Raw genomic sequence first — 22,487 nt, 5'->3', positions numbered from 1 at the left:
TGGAACAACATCAGCCCCATATTTGGCTATGAGAGCTTTGAAGCAGTTAGCGATTGATGAGAGTGTGGAGTTTCCGAGAGCTGCTAAAATAGTATTGAGAGATTTCTATGTCGATGACATGTTGACTGGTGTAAACAACGCTGAAATGGGTAATGAACTGATTAATGAATTAGTTCAATTATTAAGGAGAGGTGGATTTGAGCTCCACAAATGGTTCACAAGTGAACCATCAATATTAAAGGATGTGTATAGTGGTTCGATAGGGGACATGTCTGATACAACTAGGGAAGCTAAGGTGATAAAAATTCTAGGTCTAGAGTGGCATCCTAGAGAAGATATTTTCAGATGTAATTTAGAGTTCAAACATCGTCAGTGTGCTTCAACTAAGCGAACAATTTTGTCATCTATTGCGAGATTATTTGACCCATTAGGGTGGATTTCCCCCTTTGTAATATTAACTAAAATGCTGTTGCAAGAAATCTGGAAGCTTAAACTATCTTGGGATGAACCTATGCTCCCATGTATTGATCATAATTGGAAGATTATTTGTAAAGAATTAGGACAGTTGAGGTCCATTCAAATTCCGAGAAAAACTCTGTTACCTAATTACACGACCGTTGATCTTCATGCATTTTGTGATGCATCAGAGAAGGGCTATGGAGCAGTTGTTTACGTGCGGTCCTCAGATGAGTCTAATGTTTGGGTTAGACTGTTAACTTCGAAGACTCGTGTAGCACCATTAAAACCTATTTCGATTCCAAGGATGGAATTATGTGCAGCAGTTTTATTAGTTCATTTGGTTCAAGCAATACAAGGTGCATTTCAGATTGAGATTAATTCTATATTTGCATGGAGCGATTCAACCATAGTACTCTCTTGGTTAAAGGCTGAGCCTTCTAGGTGGCAAGTATTCGTCGCCAACAGAGTATCAGAGATCCCATCTATTTTGCCTGCGGAAAATTGGAATCACATTGACGGAAACAAGAATCCTGCAGATTGTGCATCACGTGGACTTTTACCTTCAGAACTTGTAACACATGACTTATGGTGGAATGGCCCAGAATGGCTGCTTTCCAATGATATCCCATTCACCCAAAATATACCTATTTGTGATGCAGCATTAAGGGAGGAGCATAAACATGCTACTTGTAGTGTTGGCACAAGCATCGAAGAGCTGCCTGTCATTTCTAAAATATCATCATTTGTAAAACTTCAACGAACGATGGCTTGGTGCCTGAGATTTGTAACAAACGCAAAATTATCACCTCCTTATAGGACCTATGGGCATCTTACAACAAATGAATTAAGAAACAGATTAATCTGCATCATCAAACATGTCCAAACAATAAGCTTTTCGGAAGAAATAAAGTGCATTCAGTCTGGGAAATCATTGCCAAAACATTCCAAAATCAGCAATTTATGTCCATTTTTAGATAATGATAATGTGTTAAGAGTTGGAGGCAGATTGCGGAATGCTACCCTCAATTTTTGTAAGAAACATCCTGCAATACTACCTGCTAGACATTATTTGGCAACGTGTAACAAAAATGACTCAAATCATTTGGAAACGGTGGACTAATACTTACTTAAATAATTTACAACAACGGAATAAGTGGATGATTGAAAAGGATAATATTAAAATAGGGACTTTAGTCATTATCAAGGAAGATAATATGCCTATCTTTAAGTGGTTAGTGGGAAGAATTACAGAAGTTTTCCCAGGATCTGATGGTAAAGTAAGAGTTGTGAGTGTAAAAACAAAAAATGGTATATTCAAACGAAGTGTATCTAAAATTTGTGTGTTACCTTTGGAGAACTGAAGTTGTGTTTTGTAAAAAAAAAAATGTTTTGTTTTGTGTGTGTAATTTGTTGAACCCTAGAAGGTTCAAGACGGGGATGTTAAGTGCGATATACTATTCAACAAAATTGTAACATGTGGGTAACACTTGTGTTTAGGTTACTTGGTGGTGATGGACTATCCACAGCTGTGTCACACGTGTCAGGTGTTGTGTAACGGTAGACTCGGGGAGAGAGCTCCCTGCCTTGTGAAGAAAACATTGTGGTTTTCTTTGTGTGTATCAGTGCTGACCAAAGTGTTTAGCTGTACAGACCTGTGTGTGTTTGTGTGTGGCTGGAAACGAACCAGCGTCGTGACTTTATTAAGTAATTGTAGAGTACCTGAGTGTTACTCGCTTGAGGAGTGCCAGAGGGTCACTCACTGATAGTGTCGAAATTAAAGTTAAAATTTGTTTGTTGTTGAGTTATAAATAATTTGTGTACTGTGTTAGACTGATGTTAAAACATTTAACAAGGATCGTCTTGAAGATTTGGTTTTTGCTGACAATATTGCCTTATTAGAGGAAAGCTAGACAATGTTACGGCATGCCATGGCTGCATTGGGTCGGGAGGCGCACAAAATTGGCCTCAGGATAAATGCCATGCAGTTGAAAATTATGCAAGTATGTAACACTGCCCAAATGCAGGGAATAATTATCGGAGCACAACAATTGGAGGAGGAGGAGAGATTTGCCTACTTGGGTAGTGTTATTTCCCAAAATGGTGACCTGGAAATGGATGTGAAGTGCCGCATTGGAAAAGTGGCAACAGTCGTCTAGTGGATGAACAAAATCTGGTCTTCACCATCCATCTCATTGAGAATCAAATTCTGCCTGTTCACCTCCATTATGATTCTGATAGCTGTTTATGCTAGTGAGTCCTGGAAGACATCAGGAAACATCAATAGAAGGCTTGATGTATTCCAACAGAGATGCCTATGACAAATCCTAAAGATCTGATATTTAGATCATATTACCAATGAGGAGGTTCTTTAAAGGAGATGCAAACTTGGATGTGGATGTGCAAATTTCATAGCATTGTCGCCCATAGAAGAGTCCGACTGGCTGGCCACACTTTTTGTATGGAGAACAATAGGATCTCTAAGACAGCTATGAAATGGTTTCCCCTTGTGCCAAACAACCATGAGGATGCCCCAGGTATACTTGTAGAACTTTTCTTCAAGATGCTCAATATAACTTGGGAGGAAGCTGAAGCCCTCGCTCATGATCAAAATTGATAGAAGATAATTGCTGCCCAGTATGCTACCTAGCATTGGAAGTACTACTACTACTATGAACATATAGAGCTTGCTTTACCCTTGGGCCTCATATAAATGCTTGTGTAACAAAATAAATGTAACAGTGTTATTGTAGAAGTCCAGTGTGTTGAACTGCTGAGTGACAAGTTGTGCCACATAGCCAGAAACTTTGGTAACACAATGCCACTTGGTGCATTGTAGTATTCTGATCAGTTGGTGATCTCGAACAGTTGAAGTGAACATGTGCAGACACTATTCTGCAAAGTGAACATGAAAGACTTTAAGGAGCATATTGGGGTGAAATTTTACTTTGACTGGCAAACTTTTACTGAAACATGGGCTTTGCTTCAGCAGGCCTATGAGGAGGATCGTATGAGCCATTTGCAGTGTCACAAATGGTTTAAGTGTTTTAAATCATGTAGAACATTGATCGAGGAAGTTTCAAGATTGGGATGACTGACATTGATTGATTTTTTTTTTTTTAATCGTTAAGGTATAGTTCACTGTGAATTTGTGTCACAAGGTCAGGCTGTTAAAAAGGAATTTTATGTAAAAGTTTTAAGGCGTCTGAGAAAAGATGTGTGCCAGAGTGGTCCAAGCTATGGGAAAACAAGAGCTGGGTGTTGCATCACGACAATGCACCTTGTCACACATCCCTGCTTGTTGGCCAGTTTTTGGCCACTAACAACCTTGGCCATCATTCCCAACTCCCATACTCTCTAGACTTGGTCCCTGCAGATGTTTTCCTGTTTCCAAAGTTGAAAACCACCCTGAAAGGACATTGTTTTCAAACTGTAGACAAGATCCAACAAAATTTGTAGAGACGACTATGCACCATCTCACAAAATGAGTTCCAGGGAGCATTCCAACAGAGTGGCAAAAATGATGGGAACAGTGCATTGTGAGCAGAGGGAAGTATTTTGAAGAGACAAATGTGTATAATACTGTAATTACAGTAATAAAGTTTGTATGACAAAAATCCATTCTTTTTTTGAACAGACCTTATATAGCTTTGTTATCTTCTTACATATTATCTTATTAGCTTCTTACACATGTGTGTGTTTACCGTGTATATTATTCTGAAGTCAAACAATTTGCCGAATTGTCGGATTATTTTCAGGCTATTTTAATAATCAGTTACAAATTATTAGCAATGCATCTGCATGGTAAGAAGTTGTGTGTTCAAGCCCCACTTCAGGCCAATTCTTTTCTTTTAGAAATTTCTAAATTAAAAATTAATTAATTATAATTATTTAAATGAATACAAAATGGCTGCTTATCTACCTCTAGTCAAGATTAATTCATAACTAATTATTAACATAGTCTGAAAATTGCCAATAGTTTGGCAGATCATTTGACTTTAATCAATTAAATTGTAATTTGAGTTGTTGTTATGTATATTATTCTATACATAAATTCATTAGAATAGACATAAATTATTTGTTGAAAATAAATATTACCGTTATTACTAATCACCAAGTGGTAAGTAGATTTCTATAACTTCTTAAGTTATTACAACTGCAATTTAACACTTTGCATCCAACTTTCTCAATGCTATGGTTGATCTACTTATGGATAAGACTGCTCCTATGAAGGACTCAAACAACATTTTAGACAGGACTTTACACACACAATGTAATTATTCCAGTTACATGAGCGGCTCAATTATCCAAGGAATTTGGATTACGGAACGAGTCGATTAGAATAGAAATAGTTCTGTCATAAGATTAATAGCAGCATCTTTAGCAGCAAATAAATTTCAAAGTTTAATCTAAGCTGTGTCAGAAACACTGGCCAAATCTAAAATAATATAATATAATAATTAAACACAGAGACATATGTGAATGGCAAATGAACACAATGAAGTAATTGCAGTTAGTAGCTAATGCTTTCTTTGATCTGGCCTAGCATTTGGCTGCAGTTTCAACTGAGTATTGCATTTACTTTGCCATCATAAATAAAAATAAAAGCATTCATATTACGTTTGATTTTTGTTTATAATAATAAAAATTGTCAAAATGACAATTACACCATATTTAAATATAGATAAAACACAAACTGTTTGTTAAGCTGGCATCGTAAGACCTTTTTTTTGGTTAAATCTGTTAATCATCTGTGTGTGATGCTGGCTTGATGGTAACTTGTAGCTGAGGCAAAGTCAATTTTTTTTTTTTTATTTCTGCCCCTGCTGGAATGGTTATCAAAAAAGTCACTTCTAGTGCTTGAACTATTTATAAACAACTTGTAAGTATATTTATGGAATTTATTGTGTTCTGGTTAATATTTTTATTTATTCATTTATCCTCCTTTTCAACATTTTTGACGACTCGTTTTGCCACTCAAGGCAGTCGCCTTATTGCCTTGCCCATCAAGCCAACCCATTTGTTTGTTAAGACATTCCATTGTTCGTGTAAACCTTGAAACCAGACAAAAATAAGTTTAAAAATGTCAACAAAGACAAGTCTGACTTTTATTACTTTGGTTCCAACTATGTGACAATATCCAGAAGGTTATTGGAACATTACTTGAATGCTAGTAAAAACTATTTCATCCCTCATTGCTATCAGAATGGGCATAAGTCATAAATAAATAGAACACCTGTTATTTCAATAATACATAGACTTGGATTTAAGATTTGTTTGAACTGCCATTTCTCTACTACATGGTAACTATTGCACTCTCATATTAGATAAGGTAATGCAAGTCTCATTTTGTTACTTCAACATCACAATAGGGTTTAATTTTGATACAGTAAAGTTTTATTTCCTTCTTGTACTTTGTACTAACCTATTGGTAATGTTAGCATCCATAATTTTATACTAACATACCTTTATTATGGTGGTTTCATTTAATATTTCTGCAGTCTTGTTTATTTTAGCATTTTACGAGGTATTGTTATTTCTACTATTGTCAACCTTCTGACTTTTCTCCAAATTTACTGTTGATCAACAAACAGATGGGACTCGACCACAATATTTGGCAAGAATGTTCACTTGGCATAGTTTACCAAAGCTGGCCAAGTAGTAGGACAAAAACATTTCTAATAAAATCTATTTTTTGTTTTTCTTAACAAGCAGTTTGTATTTTTTATTTATCAATACAAACAACAAAGCAAATTAAGGATGAAGATTAAGTTAAATTTTTGAAACTGCCACCAATACAACATGTATGTATAATGTAAACATATCTATAAATATAGATATGTTTACATTATACATACATGTTGTATTGGTGGCAGTTTCAAAAATAAATTGTTTGTAGACAAGACAATCAAATGAAAGTAAAATCATGATCAGTTTGGTAGCATTACAAATCAGACTGCAATGCTGTGAGAAGATTGAGCTCATTGCACTGCTAAGTCTATCTTTGAGTACTGCCAAACTCTGTGGTGCTACTTGCAAGTTTTTCGTAATTTTAACGAATTGTAAATACTAAATATTATTATGAATTTTTAAAATTTATATTTAAATATTTTGTTTTTATTTTTGTGTTTAGCTGAAGCCAAATCAGCCTTTGCCTTCGCCTAACCAATTGATTAGAAAAATTATTATAAAAAACAAGAGAAAACATTATCCGAGAGGTGTGAATTAGTTTTGTACATTAATATAATTTATATTTATTAAAAATTTTATTTTGAATTGATTATTATTATATTCAAGCATCTAAACCAGTAGATGTCGATGTCAACAAAGAAGACCAACCTATACAATTGCCCCAGACGACGGAGAGACTAAATTCCGTCACGTCGGTCAGTTCGTTGACAAGCAATGCAGAAGAGAGTCAGATTGATCCGGGAGGAGGAGGAACGGGAGATGCTGTGGTAAACGGCATAGATACTACTCTGCCAGGGAAGAGTTCAGGCATTGGTTGCGAAGTCGAAGAGACTGACACAGAGTCCGGATCTGAAGATGAGGATTTGCAGGACAGACAGACAGAAGATCAAAATGAAGTGAATATATGCACTAAACATTTCGTTAACATTTAAAAGAAATTTAATTTCTTAATTTTAACCAAATTGCTTACAAATACTTAGGGTACGGCCGCCAAAGAATCCGAAGCCGGAGCCGAGATGTCCGCCCTCGTCAATTACATTCAGCCAGTTCGGTTTCATTCGTTTGAATATGCCGAAAGTAATTACAATATATTATAAGATCTATTAAAGACAATTTCTGCTCATTTTTAAAACTTTGATAAAATAAAACATATAAAAGCAATAATATAAATTATTTTTGAAATAAGAAAATTAAATTAAAATATGATTTTAAGAAATAAAACAATTTTTGCCTAGGAAGAAATAGAAGCTATGAAATATCTTCCTTTGTTGAAACACAAGCCACAAATTTATTAAAAGAAAGACCCATAGAATTTGTCAAGTATCCTTTTTAAATTATAAAACTGCAGCTTAATACTTAGTTTGTTCTTAATTATTATTTTTTAAGTTAATTATAATGATACATGATAAGTTATTGTAATTACTTTGTAGATCAATGTAAACCATTCTCGTTTTTTGTGATTTGAGTTTGTAAATATAAAGGTAACTGATGCTTTTAGTACCGTTTTCAGCACGCAATTTTATAAGAGAAAATTAATGATCTTGGTTGCTTTAGTGGCCCTCGTTGGGTTATAGAACTTACAAAATTCAAATGAGTTTGTGTTTTCAAAAAATAATATTCTAAAATTGCAATGATGCTAGTTAGACGTAAAACATAGTTTAAAAAACTGAATATTAGAAATAGCAAAGTTTTAAATATAATGATTTGTAACTTTAGAAGAATAAGTTCAGCATTGTTTGCTATGCCTGTGCCAGATTCAATTTGGCTGTATTATTAACATACTCACCATTATCCTATGTTTATAAATCTCGATGGTTTCTAAAGTCCTTAGCTTCAGATTGTCAGATACTTTCCTTTGTAGTTTAGCCTTCTCCCAACGTGGGCTCACAAACGAATTGGGAAGATTGACATTTTGTAAATGTATTAGCTATTCTGGCAACCTTAGATTTTCATAATTAAATTTAAAAGTTGTTTATAATCAGATAAATAATGTTTAATAACTCAATTAGAATTTAAATAATTAGTTTTAAGGTTTTTTAGCCATCATCTTTGAAGTTTTTTAGAATTAGAATTTGTATTTTTTAGAACTACTCTCATCCCTCTGGGAGAGAGCACAATTTTCCAGAGTTTGTTCTAAAAAATGGAGGATGAGAGTTAAAGGATCTTGTATATAACAAATTTGAATGTTATATTAATGTAACTTTTAGCTTGTCGTCATCTGAAATGATTAACGACATCAATTGAAGGTTTAATATATAGATTATATTTTTACAATTGTAATATCATACCAGTTTCCTCAATTAATGCCAGTTACAATAAACGACAGTTAAGCAGAATATATCCTCGGGGAACAAGAGTAGATTCCAGTAATTACATGCCTCAGGTAAAAATAATGTTAGAATTATTTTTTGTTTATTAAATCCTTGAATTAAAAACTTCTCTTGCTTTAGGTATTTTGGAATGCAGGTTGTCAACTTACGGCTCTTAACTTTCAGACATTAGGTAACTATAATCGTTCAAATTTAAATATGGTTTTCATTCTCAAGGTAAAATTACTTTCAATATTCTGATATCATTTTTAGATCTTGGTATGCAATTAAATTTGGGTATTTTTGAATACAATGGATGCAGTGGTTATTTACTGAAACCAGATTTTATGAGAAGAAATGATCGAAAATTCGATCCGTTCACAGAATCGACCGTCGATGGAATTATTGCGGGGACGGTAACTGTTAAAGTAAGTGTTAATTTATCAAATGGTTGCATGTCTCAATTATTTCTAAATCACAAATTATTAGAAAAACAGGTATTATTAACTTTTGTTTTTAGGTAATTTCAGGACAGTTTCTATCAGATAAAAGAGTGGGAACCTACGTTGAAGTTGACATGTACGGTCTTCCTGCCGACACCGTGAGAAGACGTTTTAGAACAAAGACGATTCCAGCAAATGGAATAAATCCGTTTTATGATGAAGAGCCATTTGTTTTTAAAAAAGTTAGTTATCCATTCAAATTTATTTTGGAAAATATACAATGTCATCTCTAAAAGATTTCATTTTCAAATTGTTTTGATTAAAAATCTTTAAAGGTAGTGCTACCGGATTTAGCTTGTTTAAGATTTTCCGTTTACGACGACGGCAATAAATTTATTGGTCATAGAGTTCTGCCTGTAGTTGGTCTACGTCCAGGTAAGATATTTTTCATTGTATTTGTGCATTTATAACTTTGGTTAGAAAAAGTTTGAATGTATTCTGATGTGATAGAAATGAAGAGAAATATTCTTGCAACAAAAATTTAGATTTAGCAATTATTCATTTATGTTTACATTTAGCAGTATATGAGGTCTGTTTGGAAAATATTCTGCTATTTTTAACATAACAAGAATCATTTGTGCGACATTAGTGTAATTTGGCAGCAAAGGAGAATAGACTGGAATGCACATGTTTAAACAATGATGACTTCACTGTACTAGTCAGTACCCCACTGACACCATTGAATGAGCATGCTGAAAGTGTAGCCGTCAAAACATCAAATCATCCGTGTGACTTAGCCACTGTACAATGCAAATTTTGCACTGTGTAACTCCTGGTTTTTCCAAAATTAAAATCACCTTTAAAAGAAAAGCAATTTCAGACCATCAATGAGATCCAGTAAAACATGAGGCAGCTGATGGAAATTCCAACAAAGGATTTTACAAAGTGTTTTGAATAGTGGAAGATATGCCAGGAGAACTGTAAGGTTTTGTTTTTTGTTAGTTATGGCAACACTTGGCCTAGGGGATGCCTTTAGGAGGGCTTTAAGGGTAACTGGCTCTTATTTAGGCATCAAAGATGTGGAGAAAATTCAGAAAACTCCACGTGGCCAGCCTGTCCTGACGAGGCATGAACTCATGACCAAATACTGGTGTTTGGGGAATGGAACCACTTAGCCACTGATAGGCATGGACTGTGTGAGGTTCCAAGGTGTCTACTTTAATGGGATCAAGGTGTTGTTTTCCCATATACAATATTTCTTGCATCTTCAATAAATCTCTCTATTTTTCATATTACATGGCTGGATACTTTCCTGACAGACCACATATATACAAATATTTTTAAGCCATGATAATGATATCCAAATTTAAAATAACCTTTATTACAATAAGTTGTCAGTACTTATTGCAATCTTTTGTTTCTAATACATCATTTACAATATTTATAATGCATTATATGTTAAAATGACTTTGTTATTAAGAATTCTTATTCAAAAAACATTACTAGCTGGCTTATTTTGCTACAGTACATGTTTAAAATGTCTCTCGGCGAGGAAACACTGGTGAAATTTACATGCTTGTTTCTTGTGCATTTTATCTCATTTCCTCATAAATTATAATTATTTCATGGTAGTGTTATTGAGTATAAGGCACTGTCTTGGTGGTCCATCGATTAGCAGAACTGCATAACATTGGCTTTTCTATGACAATGTTGCATGTTGTCGTACAGTTTGGGAACATTGAATTTTTAATTTGTATTTTATTCTTATGTTTGGAAAATGTATAAACTGCCATGGAACTTCTGCAGAATTTACAAGTTCCTTCAAACAAATTTATTTATTTTGCCATAAACATTTCAATGGAACTAATACCATCGAACTGCATATTATTGTGCAACTTGGAAAGATCTCTTTTGTACCCATTAAAGCAAATGCCCTGTATATTTTTAACTTCGGTGGCAAATTAAGACAGTAGAATTTTCTCTCAGTAGGATTTTATTTGGTATTTTTCAGTTAGTAATAGTTAGAGTAACGAGACTTAGTTAGTAATTATTTAGTTTTATTTGAATAAAAAGTTAATATTAAAATTTTCAAAAATTTCAAATACCTTGTCATTCAGCGGAATGTAAAAAATTAACTCTAGTAGGCAAGTTAACTTTTTTAACAAAGTGTCACTTTTATTTCTTTGAATAACTTAAAGAAATTACAATTTTTTTTGTTTCTTTGTGTCATGCTTCTCAAATAAAACTTTATTTAATAGGTTCAGTAGACAATCAATGGTTCAGTGGAAGGAATGTAAAAATTTTAGAGTTAATAAAGTTTTAAGTTATGGAAACTACCATAAGTTTAGCAATCATAACTATCACAATACAAACAATATGGTTATACTTGATGTGATTATTTTTTAGATACATATACAGTACATACAAAATCAAAACATTTTCACTATTCATGAAAAGTCCAATATGCAAGTTTGTCCTTAACGATTTGTTACTTTATCCTTGATGATGTTTCAGAGGTGGTTGATCGTGTTGAAAGCCCCTTTTTTATGAACGACATTGTTTATAGAATGCTCCTTAAAATCTATAAAGCTTTTTGGGCTAAATATGGATTGAAATGTATATTAATAATTAATAATATAACTGGAATACAGTAGAGCATCGATTATCCGACCCTCGATTAACCGACTTATCGGTTAACCGACCGCGTTCTAGTCGGCAAATTCAAATGTCCGCTAGTGATGTGGCGCTACAATATTTGGTTATGTCTTGGCTACTTTAATATTATTTTTGTTAAATTTTTGCGTGTTTTAGATGGTAACACTGGCTCGACCATGAAAGGGAGGCCAGTATTTAAACCAGGCCTAATACACTATACTAATAATGTATTTTTTTATACTTTTCGGTTATCCGACTTTTCAGTTATCCGACCAACCCCAGTCCCCAATTAAGTCGGATAAACGATGCTCTACTGTATTTTTATAATAAATAAAAAAAAAGTATTTAATTTTACAGCATTTGTTTTATAACATGGAGTAGTATTTTCAGTCTTTTTGAAGGACTGTCTTAAGGTTTGCTTACAATGCAATTTAATTATAATTATCAAATTCATCGAGAGATGGCACCTACTTATAGGCCAAATTACTCTACTTTTAATTATTAAATGGTAGCATTATTATATTATATAGCATATTAATCCGACAATCATTTGACCTAAATCTTATATATATTAAATACATCAAATATGTTCTTTCTATGAAGTATAATTAGTGTATGTATGTATATTTAAAAAATAAATCTTTAAATGTGTTTAAAATATCAAAAGATGTTTGTTAAATAGATATTAAATTGGGATCCCAGAAAAATATAAACGATTCGTTGAGAGGAAACTTTATTAATGGATGCGGTTAAAATGCAAGGAAGATGCTCTCTGAATACTTGACAGTTTTATAATTTTGTTTATTTGATAAATAATTTTAGATATTTTAAATGCATTTAAAGATTTCTTTTTATGTGCTGTAAATTTACATATATTGGTTGGAAAGATCATAAACATGCATTTAAATTTTAAATATCATTAAAAAAAAAATGTATATTGATTTTCCTTACTATATAAACTTTAGTCTCTTAAACTAAATAGTTTCTATGCTTAAATAACAATTAAAGTATTTTTAGACCTGTATTGACGAAACAAAAATATGTGCACACAGAAATATATTAACACTGTAAAAAGTAGTCATTTAGATTATAATTAATGTTATTTTTGTGACAGACTTGCATAAGATAGTCTCTTATCTCTATCTTAAATCTAATTCTAGAATCTAGGTCTGTCATTACCTTTTATAGCTAACATAGTATCAATTTAAGAGAATAGATCAGTTTGACCTAGATAAAATAATAAGTAATATATATTTTTTTATTGGTACCAACACATGCAAAATATCTGCTATAATTTTTTGCCAATCTTTCTGATTGGCAAAAAATTATAGCAGATATTTAAAACTAACTGACATTCTTTAACATTATTGATTAGAAAATTAAGTGACATTCTTTAAAGTACTTTTATTAATAATTTTTGATGTTGTGTTCATATTGTATCAATACACATTAAATTAAATCTAGAAATTTGACATAATGATGTGTTCTAATAAAAAAATGACAAAAACTTACAGTACTCAATGCATTTAGATGTGTGTAAATGTATACAATTAAGAGTGTAAAATTAAATGTGTAAAATTAAGAGAAAACAAAATAAGAATTTGAGGGACAAAACATTCTAAAGACAAATTTTTGATTTATATTGTGGTATATTTATTGTATTGGATTAGTTTAATGCAGTAGTTGGAATATTTCTTGAATTTACAAATGTTATAACTTTTACAAATCACAAAACAGGCTAATTTAGTAATTTCTATTTGATTTTTTTTAATGCTTACGAAAATGAAAGTTTGATTCGGCCGAAGGATGCCGGCAGGAGACATTAGTTGTCCACTTTTCTCGGATTGCATTTTCTATCTTCCATTATATTAGAAAACTTCGAATTAGTGTGCCGAGAAGTATTTTTTGTCAACACATTCTTTAGAAGACATAATTAATCAGTCCAAAAAGACACCGCTAATTTTTTTAGCTCTTTCTGTTCTGTTGGCACCTAGAGGCCTTTTTAGAAAGCCCAGAACGAGTTTGGCCAGGTGGCAAGGGACAGAGCCCGATGCATTTGGAAGGACCACCTCGAAAATTTCCAGTTTTTCAACCCGTTTGGATTTGATTCCAGGTCTTCAGAGTGGTAGGCTGTCACCCTACCCGATTGGCCATCTCGTCGTCATACTTTGGTATTACAAACAGAAGTCATTACAATTGCATCTTTAATAAATTAGATTTTCTACAGCTTTATAATATTTACCATAATTGCTTGCAGCTATCTAGCAGTTTATCTGTATTTAAGTGTATTTGAAAACAAAGATTTTATTTTCATTCTGGCAATACTCTGTGGGCTTATGCCATTGTGAAATGAATAAAAATACAGTAATTTCGAGCAGATGCCCCGTACAAAATGACAGTATTTTTTTGCTTTGTCATTAATTTATATTAAACATAATATTATACTCTGGCGAATTAAATACTTTTTAATTTTAATGTAGTTAAACATAAAAACGAAAAAAAATTATAGAAATGTGTTAATTTTGAAGAAAAAGCTTCAAAGTACAATTTCCTTTGTCTCGCCTTAGCGCGAAACTTGACACCGATGTGTCATTGTTTACACAGCTGGATGACCTTGAGAACAGCTGGTGTCGTCTTTCGCGGGACATTCTCATGAAACTCTCAGGAGGAGAAGGGTAAAAAGTAGGGTGAATACTAGATGGCGGTATATTTCTAAATATTTTTTTAAAATTACGATTTTAATTGAAATTTCCAACCCCCCCGACTTAATTAAACGTATATATAATAAAATCTATTAATTAAAAAAATTAAAAAACTATTGAATGCTGTTTTTGACATCAGAAAATAGCTTTAAATAACTTTACCGAAGTAAAATCGACGCACTAGAACTTTAGAAAGATGAATAAAGTTTTATAAAAAAATCCCATAAAAAAACCATTAAGCGTTAATCGCGTGTCATTAAAGGTTAATTAAACTCGCAATAAAATTTTTTCGCGCGGGTAAAAATTTTTCAAAAAATTTGGAGACTTAGAAAACATCCGAAAAATCAAAAAAAAAAAATTTTTTTTAGGGGTCCTAAAGGACCCCATTTTTTGTAACGCTATACAACTGACAGTATTTTTTTGCTTTGTCATTAATTTATATTAAACATAATATTATATAAAGCACTAATACATTTCTATTAAATTTACATAAGCTAAATAGCTCAACAAAATGATTCGTGTAATTAATTTGCATTTTTATAATTTATTGTTGTCCATTTAAATTATGATAATTTTACGAGAAGTATAATTTTGCATGTTTTGAAATAATTTAATATTTATATATTCCTTTTCTACGGATAATTATCTTTAATTGTAACATTAATGTAATAATTAGTTTCTAGTTGTTGTTTTAATAGAAATAAATATTAATTGTGCTGCTCACTTGCCAAATCGATTAACTCCATAAAACAAAAAGCGAAGAAAAGTGACAAAGTAATATATGTTCTTTTTTAAAATTCCTTGTAAAATATAAATTCAAATAAACATTGTAAAATGTATTATTGTAGATGTAGCTTTTATTTAGTGACACACAAAAGTTATAAATAAATGAATAATAACTATTCTGTTAATGTTACAATGGTTAACAGAACAGAATAGTTAATTTAAGCAAAATAATAATAATTTTCTTTAAATTGATTATTCAGCAACATAAATGATGTCTTCTTCGTCAGCTGTATTTGAGGTCCCATCATGTCAATTTGTTCTTAAATTTTTATAAGAATCATGTTTAATAGGAGGAATGAAAAAAATTATTTTTAGTTTTATTCACCTTGAAATAACAGGTATAACTTTTTTTTTTCTAAAACCAATTGTCACCAAAATTAAAACAATCGTTCGATATTCCACAAGTATACTTACTTCTGCTACAGTTGGACTGTAACTAATTTCTTTTACTTACTTTTTGTGATGAGATAACATTAAATAATTTACTGTTATCTACAAGGCATTGGTCATGCACACTGGAGCATTGCAATCACAGTGTGCACTGGCAGATTAACATTACGGTATGGAGTTAGATTGACTTCTGAAATAAATAAAAATTTTTTCAATGGCCAATAAAATTTTGTCATTAAGTGGTATTGATCCTTATTATTAGGAAAACTTACTATGAATATAAAAAGTTACGAGTATATCAAGTACTTTCACACTATAATTTAAAAAAATTGAAATGTGGAATTAATTGATTTGGCTTGTGAATGGCTCAATTATTCCATTGCTATTTAATGATTTGTCGACCAGATTACTATTGTGCTAATTAGAAAAATTTGGATTATTGAATTAAACGATCAAACAAACGAGACTCTAAACGGAATCCCTCTCCGATACGTTACTTGTATTTAATGATTATGGACGACTCATAATTATTCTAAATAAAATTGATTCCCAGAAAGTTTGAAATCTTGATACTTACCAGCATCATTCTTTAACTTAAAATTCTAGACAGAAGTAGAGTAAAGGCAGAACGAGCGCAGTTTGGATACGTAGTTAGATAATAAACACTGTCGTCGACAACCGAGATGGCAAAGACTGCAACCCGGTTCAGATTGCGGTCAAATCCATAACAGATGTCATCAAGAGTCCCCCAAAAGAAACTGCTAGTTTAACAAATTGTTCTATTTAGAATTTTAATTTCAATTTTTAAATATCTGACATAAACAAAACACACAAAATATGGAAACAGCCAAGAAACACAAATAAAAAGAGAGAGAGCAATTACTTAAGCAGTTTTTTTACATATGTGCTTACCTCACTTTCTTGCTTTGCTGTTATTGTAAAAATATTCTATAATTACACTTCAAATTTGAATGTCATTTCCTGTTTTATAAAGATAAATGATATTTATATGTGACATTTAAAAACTTTGAAAAATAGTTCAAATTCTGGTTAAATTTATCAGAAATCTTGCACTCGCAATGCCATTTTAAGCATTTACTTATTTTTTTTTTTAAGAAAAATTTTAAAAATTATCAGAAATTTATTTCTATTAGTAATAGTAATTTGTTTTCACATTTCTATTTTAAAATAATAATTGCAATTCTTTGTTTCATAGGTTATCGACACATTTCTCTAAGAAACGAATCGGGCCAGCCTCTCACTCTTCCAACCATATTTGTCTACATCACTGTTAAAGATTACATTCCAGATGGTCTATCAGGTATTTTTGATTAAGTATATGTTTACGTGACAACAAAATTCCATAAAATTTGGCATCGGAATCTTTTCTAACTAATTCAGGTCACAAAACTACATAGTTTTATGACCTGAATTAGTCTGAAATATCTATTTTACATTGGATCTATGGTAGATTTGTGAGAATTATATAAATTAATAGTTATTAAAGCATGTACTACTAAAAATGTGTACAAAAGTTCAAAATGTTGTTATATATGCTGCTATTATTTTATTTACTGTAGAAGAATTTTTACAGTAAGTAAACAAGATAAATGCCTTAAATCTATTAGATGGATGCAATTTGATAGTTGATAGTATTCAATCTATTCGACTATGAGTGAGCAGTTTGCACGTCTTATAGCCAACCATGAGTACCATCCAACTACGAAATTTATAATGCTCAAACTTTTGAAAATGTTTAGGAAGTTTGCTTAATCGGATGATCGGAATAAGATCTTAACGGCAAAAATTGCAAGTCGCCATTGCTTCAAATATCAAATACATTAACAAATTTTATTTGGGGTATTTTATAATTATGAAGGAATCAAAAATATATTAACAATTAAAATTTAGTAAATTGCATATAATTATTATAACTTTTTTTTTTCTTTCAAACTTAGCTCTAAAATTTAAATGCTTTAGGTTGTTTATCCTCAAAATTCAAATCAAATGATCAAACATATTTCTTAACAATGTGTAGATTAACAATTTAGTTTGTAGTTTGATAAATTCTTTAAAATCATGATTATATCTCATACAATTTATATTAATAAACTTTTTAAACATTTTCACTATTTTGTCAAACAATACACTTTTGCATTTAAATCTCTATTATTTAAACTTCATAATGATGTTTAAGAGCATCAAATGAATTTTTTTAAATATAAACATCTTAAACTTGATAGTTATATATTAAAGTCAAACTACAGCCCAATATAATCCAGCAATTACTTGGCTTGAATTTTTGTAATTTTAAATTCTATGGTATGGTCATTATTATTATTCTCCATAAAATAGGATTAATTATAAAATAGTTATAAATATTAATTGTAATTTCTTTTCTTAATTCTTTAATCAAGTAAAATGCTGCATAATATTTATTGCAAAAAATTTTCTAGAACTGGCAGATGCTTTGGAAAATCCCATTGCCTATCAGTCTATGGTGGAAAAGCATGCCTCGCAATTGATGGCCTTGACCGATGACGATGATGAAGTAAGTCGTTTTTGTCATGTAAGATCTTGTTTGAGATAATTTAATAACATTTTATGTTTTTAGGCAAGTTATTTTTTAAAAAATAATTATTTTAAAAACAGAGTTCGGTTGACCCGAAGCCACGAAAGTCCATTCCTTTCGACGCCGGAGGTTCCGTCGACAAGAGTCGTGCCAGCATTAGCAGAGAGGAGCCAATCGACCTGGGCGGAATGGCAGGCAGGCACTCTTCCATGAATGGCGGCACCCAGAGACCGAGCGTGACCGGAAACTCTTCACCCGTGTCTCCCGCACAAAAGCCGTCCGATCTTCATGGCACCAGTAAGTTTGAATTTATTTATACTGTATGTTTAAAGAATGTATGCAAAAAATTTCTGCATTAGAAACCCGAATTTGTTTGACTTTGTTGTGTGTTTATTATTGTATTATTAATGAGATGTTTTCATTTAAGGTACATTTGAATTATGTATATAATTCAAACACATTTCACATACATTAAACCACCTATTAGTAATGTGAAATTTTTTTGTATAGTTAAATTAATGAACAGAATGGCAGATGACATTTTATGCATTTTGTCGAACATAACAAAACTTATAGGATTAATAATTGTTGTTTGCTAGTAATTTTTCATTTTGAATTTTATATAAGTGCATATTTATATAGAAGATTACATTTATATCATAAATTATTAGTACTTTCGATTGTCGTCAGGCAGAAGTTCACACATTAAAATTTCATTTTGTTGACTCTATTTTCATCAAAATTGGCTCATTGGTAACGAGCGAAACTCAGGCTTATGTGGCACTTCTTAATAAACGAAATGCACTTGGTGTTCAAATGAAAGTAAAAAGTAGAACAAGAAATTTGGCAACACTTAAACAACCAACCTTGTTTGTTGCACAGTGTGTGACTTTTGCTAATACTCAAGCGTTCTGCTTTCATTTAATTACTTTGTAGTTTTGGATAATTTTAAATTTAGTTATAAATAGTATAGCTTAATAGAATAAGTTAAAAGATATTGTGAAATTGTTTCCTCTTCCTTTATAGAAGTTATTACATTGTCGGACAGCAGACAAATACTTTATACATTTATATTTTAAACAATTACATATTAAGTTTAGTTTTCCTGTTCTAATATTGTTTAATACAATTTTTAGTATACTAATAGAATATTATTATTATTCTGGACTTACCATAATTCAGCAATGAAGACATAAATAAATTAACTTATAGAAACTACTTTATCTTCTAATGTGCATTTCAAGTCTTCCATAATTTCTCTTTGACTGGAATTTACATAAAAGTATGCCGAAGCCGGTCATTCATGCCAATCTGCGGTTAAAGTTTACCTAGGGAACCCCAATGGCTGCGCTTCCGGTAATCTCGACGGCAGGTGATGTTAGAAATTCGGTGTAGGTGGCGCAATTTTTAAATAACGCTATCGTATGCAAATTTTTTGTTTTTCGTGACGGCTCGACTGCTGCGAGTGGTTTTTTTCCACCAGTTAAACATTTTTGAAGAAAAAATGCTACTTTCTGCTATTTTTAATAGTAAATAGGTAAGTTTTTATTCCGTCTACTTTTCGTGATGCAACGTGCCGGAATCGAGCCGAAATGGAAAGAACCGGAGTCCGTTCCAGCTGCTCCACAAAGCGACGAGTGTAAGAAGGGAAAAAAAGTAAGGCACATTCGTGTGGCGAAACTAAAAAACGTGTAAAAATATGAAGTAAAAAGATAAACATCAGCGATAGGGATCGCAAATCAAGGAAAAGCGAGAAGAAACGGAAAGGAAATGTATGACAGAGCGTCAAACACTTGAGTAATAGTTTATTTTGCAAGTTCAGATAGCTATGAAATATAAAAAAATCTTAAAACATTTATTTTTTACTTATGTAATTATTAATTTTTTCAAAAAATTATACATACTAACTAATTTGCATAATTTTTGAACGTAGTACGCGTGCGTAGTACAGCAAACAAAATGGCAACCGGAAGCGCGGCCATTGGGGTTCCCTAGGTAAACTTTAACCCAATCTGCTTATTAAATCTACTTTCATTACTGACACTTCACCAAACCAAAACAATAAAATCTTTAAAACTTTAACTAAAAACAAAAAAACCTGAAGACATTACAATTAGGTTTTTACTCCAATATAAGACCATGAAAGCATAGAAATGTCTTAATTTAGGCTACCATTATTACATAACTTCCCAAATACAAAAAGTCCCTTTCTTGTTCCTACCCTGTTCCCTAACTGAAAATGCACATATACACAAATGTCCTACCTGATGCCGTCTGTGTTTTGGAATCCAAGGTTGGTGTATTTTTAACCCCTCATTTTCACTTATCCTTTTATCTTCACTTACTTTTTAAATTTAAATATGCTTAAATAACTTTCTTTTATGCAGATTTTCTTTCCTAAGTAACATCCTCAAAGTATCCAAAGCTATCTTGCACCCATTTCTATTACAAAGCTTGCAAACTGTTGACATCCACCAATCCTTTACAATTGCTCTGGTATGCTCTGAAAACTATTCCCTTAATACTCTCTCGGTTTTCCCTTGTGTTTTTGGCTATTTATAACTACAATTAAGGAGGACACTACTCTTGTATTTGTTAAGTCTTGACATTCTTCTCAAGGAGTTGATAAGTATCAAACACTTATTTTTAAATGTCTGAATTAATTCTATTATAAATTCTCTTATTACTTTATTTATTTTTTTATTTTTTGAAAATATTAAGTACATATGGAAAAGATATATACCTTATTGGTGGTTGTCTTGTATCTAATTTCTTCTAACCATTTTTACAAAAGTCTCTGATACCCACCAACATAAATGTGGTCAAAACTTCCTTCATTTCTTTCAATTGTTTTTCTTTGGACTTTGTTCTACATAAAATCTTTCCAATATACATATTAAGAAGTATTTCTTTTCATATACAATGGAATGCACAAGAAATAACTTGCCACTCTTGGAACATAACATTTTTTATAAAACTTTTCCACTTTTAGAATTTTCCCCAACTTCAACAACACATCCAAGAGAGGCAAAGACCCCTTTTCTACTTCCTGCTCAAAAGAGCAATCCTCGTTCAATTAAGTCCCGAATAATAATAGTCCATCGGTAGACTAAAAGGGATATTAAACCATATAATATATTCGAGAAAATGCTGTACAATTTCTTTTATGTTTCTGCATGACATTTTTAAAAAATTTTGTAATTATTTCAATATTTAACTAATAGAAAAATTGAATCTATCAGCAAGAAGTTTCTCCGAGGATATTCCTCAAGAGAAGCCAGCGTCGTTACTAGGTAAATTGTCAGAACTATTTTAAAGTTAATTTTATTTTCGTAAGACTGATTAGTGATACGTTAGTTTTTGTATTTAGATACGTTTGACTTAAATGTCACCGCGGAAACAATAGATCAAATCAAGGAACACAAACTAGTGAAGAAAGTTCTGGCCAAATTGGACAGGGATCTACAGTTGCTGAGGAAAAAGCACGATAAGGTTTGTATATTTTTGTGAAATTTTTCGTAATATTTGCAACAAGAATAAAGGTTTAATAATAATTGCAGTTGACGGACAAAGAAAAGGAGCTGCAACAAGTAAAGGAGGATAAATTAGCCAAATTACAAGAACAACATAAAACTCAATTAGTAAAAACACACAATAAACTAGCAAAGAAGAGTTCATCTAGTGAAATGTAAGTTTATTTTAAAATTACAATTTGTTAAAATATGAAGTTGGATAATTTTTGTTTTGTTTTTAAACATAAAGGCAAATAATAAAGCGAAAAAGTGAAGCGGGCTTACTTGCCATGTCTGCGGAACATCAGATAAAAGTAAATCTCCTTGCTCATCGATCCTCTCTAGAAGATATTTTGTAATTATTTAATTTTTGGATTTATTTTTAGTTGGAAGGACTGCAGAGGTCTTACAACCAGAACGTCTTGTCATTAAAAAAGGAACTCTATAAAGCCGAATTAGAACTTCAAGAAAAATATCACGAGCCGGTGAGTTCTAATTTAAGGTTTCTGTGATTTAGAATGGTAACGTGAATGCAAATTTAACAGTTTGTACCTTTTTGATATTTAGTTGTACAGTGCCATAGAAAAGGCAATGCAACTATCGCAGGCTGCGCAGTTCGAACAACTTCAGAATTTGCATGACAAGTATTGTATTTTTTTTTTTAAACCTAACGTTATTGTTTTAATAAATGTATGTTAACCATTTATATCTATATCTATGTATAGAGTGGTTAACGATTTAAAAAAAAGAATGGAAAACCAAACTAAAGAGCAAATGTTAACCCTAAGTAGAAAACACAAAGATAAAAATGAACTCGCAAGGTAAAAATGTTTTTCAATCTTTAACACTTATTATGAAATATTATGTGATGAATTTTTATATATATTTTGAAGGGTGAAGCGAGAATTACATCAAAAACTCATAGAACAGGGCGTCTCAGAACGACAGAAGGTAAGCTTCTGTCGAAGCGG

At 31.6% G+C, this 22,487-nt stretch overlaps 1 protein-coding gene across 5 annotated transcripts in view; it reads left to right on the top strand.

The window, feature by feature from the left end:
- The window catches only part of LOC136988103 (1-phosphatidylinositol 4,5-bisphosphate phosphodiesterase classes I and II-like), a 56,174-nt gene that overhangs the window by 31,851 nt on the left and 1,836 nt on the right, over positions 1-22,487 (top strand). For 3 of the 5 annotated variants that reach the window (XM_067285916.1, XM_067285915.1, XM_067285919.1), the window contains 20 exons: positions 6,590-6,674; positions 6,754-7,043; positions 7,128-7,224; positions 7,383-7,467; positions 8,458-8,530; positions 8,598-8,649; positions 8,730-8,884; positions 8,977-9,141; positions 9,235-9,334; positions 16,649-16,753; positions 17,889-17,983; positions 18,085-18,301; positions 21,229-21,297; positions 21,375-21,496; positions 21,565-21,692; positions 21,767-21,830; positions 21,903-22,001; positions 22,084-22,160; positions 22,242-22,337; positions 22,410-22,467. In XM_067285916.1, coding sequence (XP_067142017.1) covers positions 6,590-6,674; positions 6,754-7,043; positions 7,128-7,224; positions 7,383-7,467; positions 8,458-8,530; positions 8,598-8,649; positions 8,730-8,884; positions 8,977-9,141; positions 9,235-9,334; positions 16,649-16,753; positions 17,889-17,983; positions 18,085-18,301; positions 21,229-21,297; positions 21,375-21,496; positions 21,565-21,692; positions 21,767-21,830; positions 21,903-22,001; positions 22,084-22,160; positions 22,242-22,337; positions 22,410-22,467 — 2,232 coding nt within the window. The remainder of the gene's footprint in view (positions 1-6,589; positions 6,675-6,753; positions 7,044-7,127; positions 7,225-7,382; positions 7,468-8,457; positions 8,531-8,597; positions 8,650-8,729; positions 8,885-8,976; positions 9,142-9,234; positions 9,335-16,648; positions 16,754-17,888; positions 17,984-18,084; positions 18,302-21,228; positions 21,298-21,374; positions 21,497-21,564; positions 21,693-21,766; positions 21,831-21,902; positions 22,002-22,083; positions 22,161-22,241; positions 22,338-22,409; positions 22,468-22,487) is intronic. The other 2 variants (XM_067285917.1, XM_067285918.1) reach the window with 2 other exon arrangements.

Source organism: Centruroides vittatus, unplaced genomic scaffold (assembly GCF_030686945.1).
Source record: "Centruroides vittatus isolate TY-2023 unplaced genomic scaffold, ASM3068694v2 scaffold_3046, whole genome shotgun sequence".
Lineage (NCBI taxonomy): Eukaryota > Metazoa > Arthropoda > Arachnida > Scorpiones > Buthidae > Centruroides > Centruroides vittatus.
The sequence above is the reverse complement of the archived record's forward strand: the minus strand, read 5'-3'. Positions and strand labels throughout refer to the sequence as shown.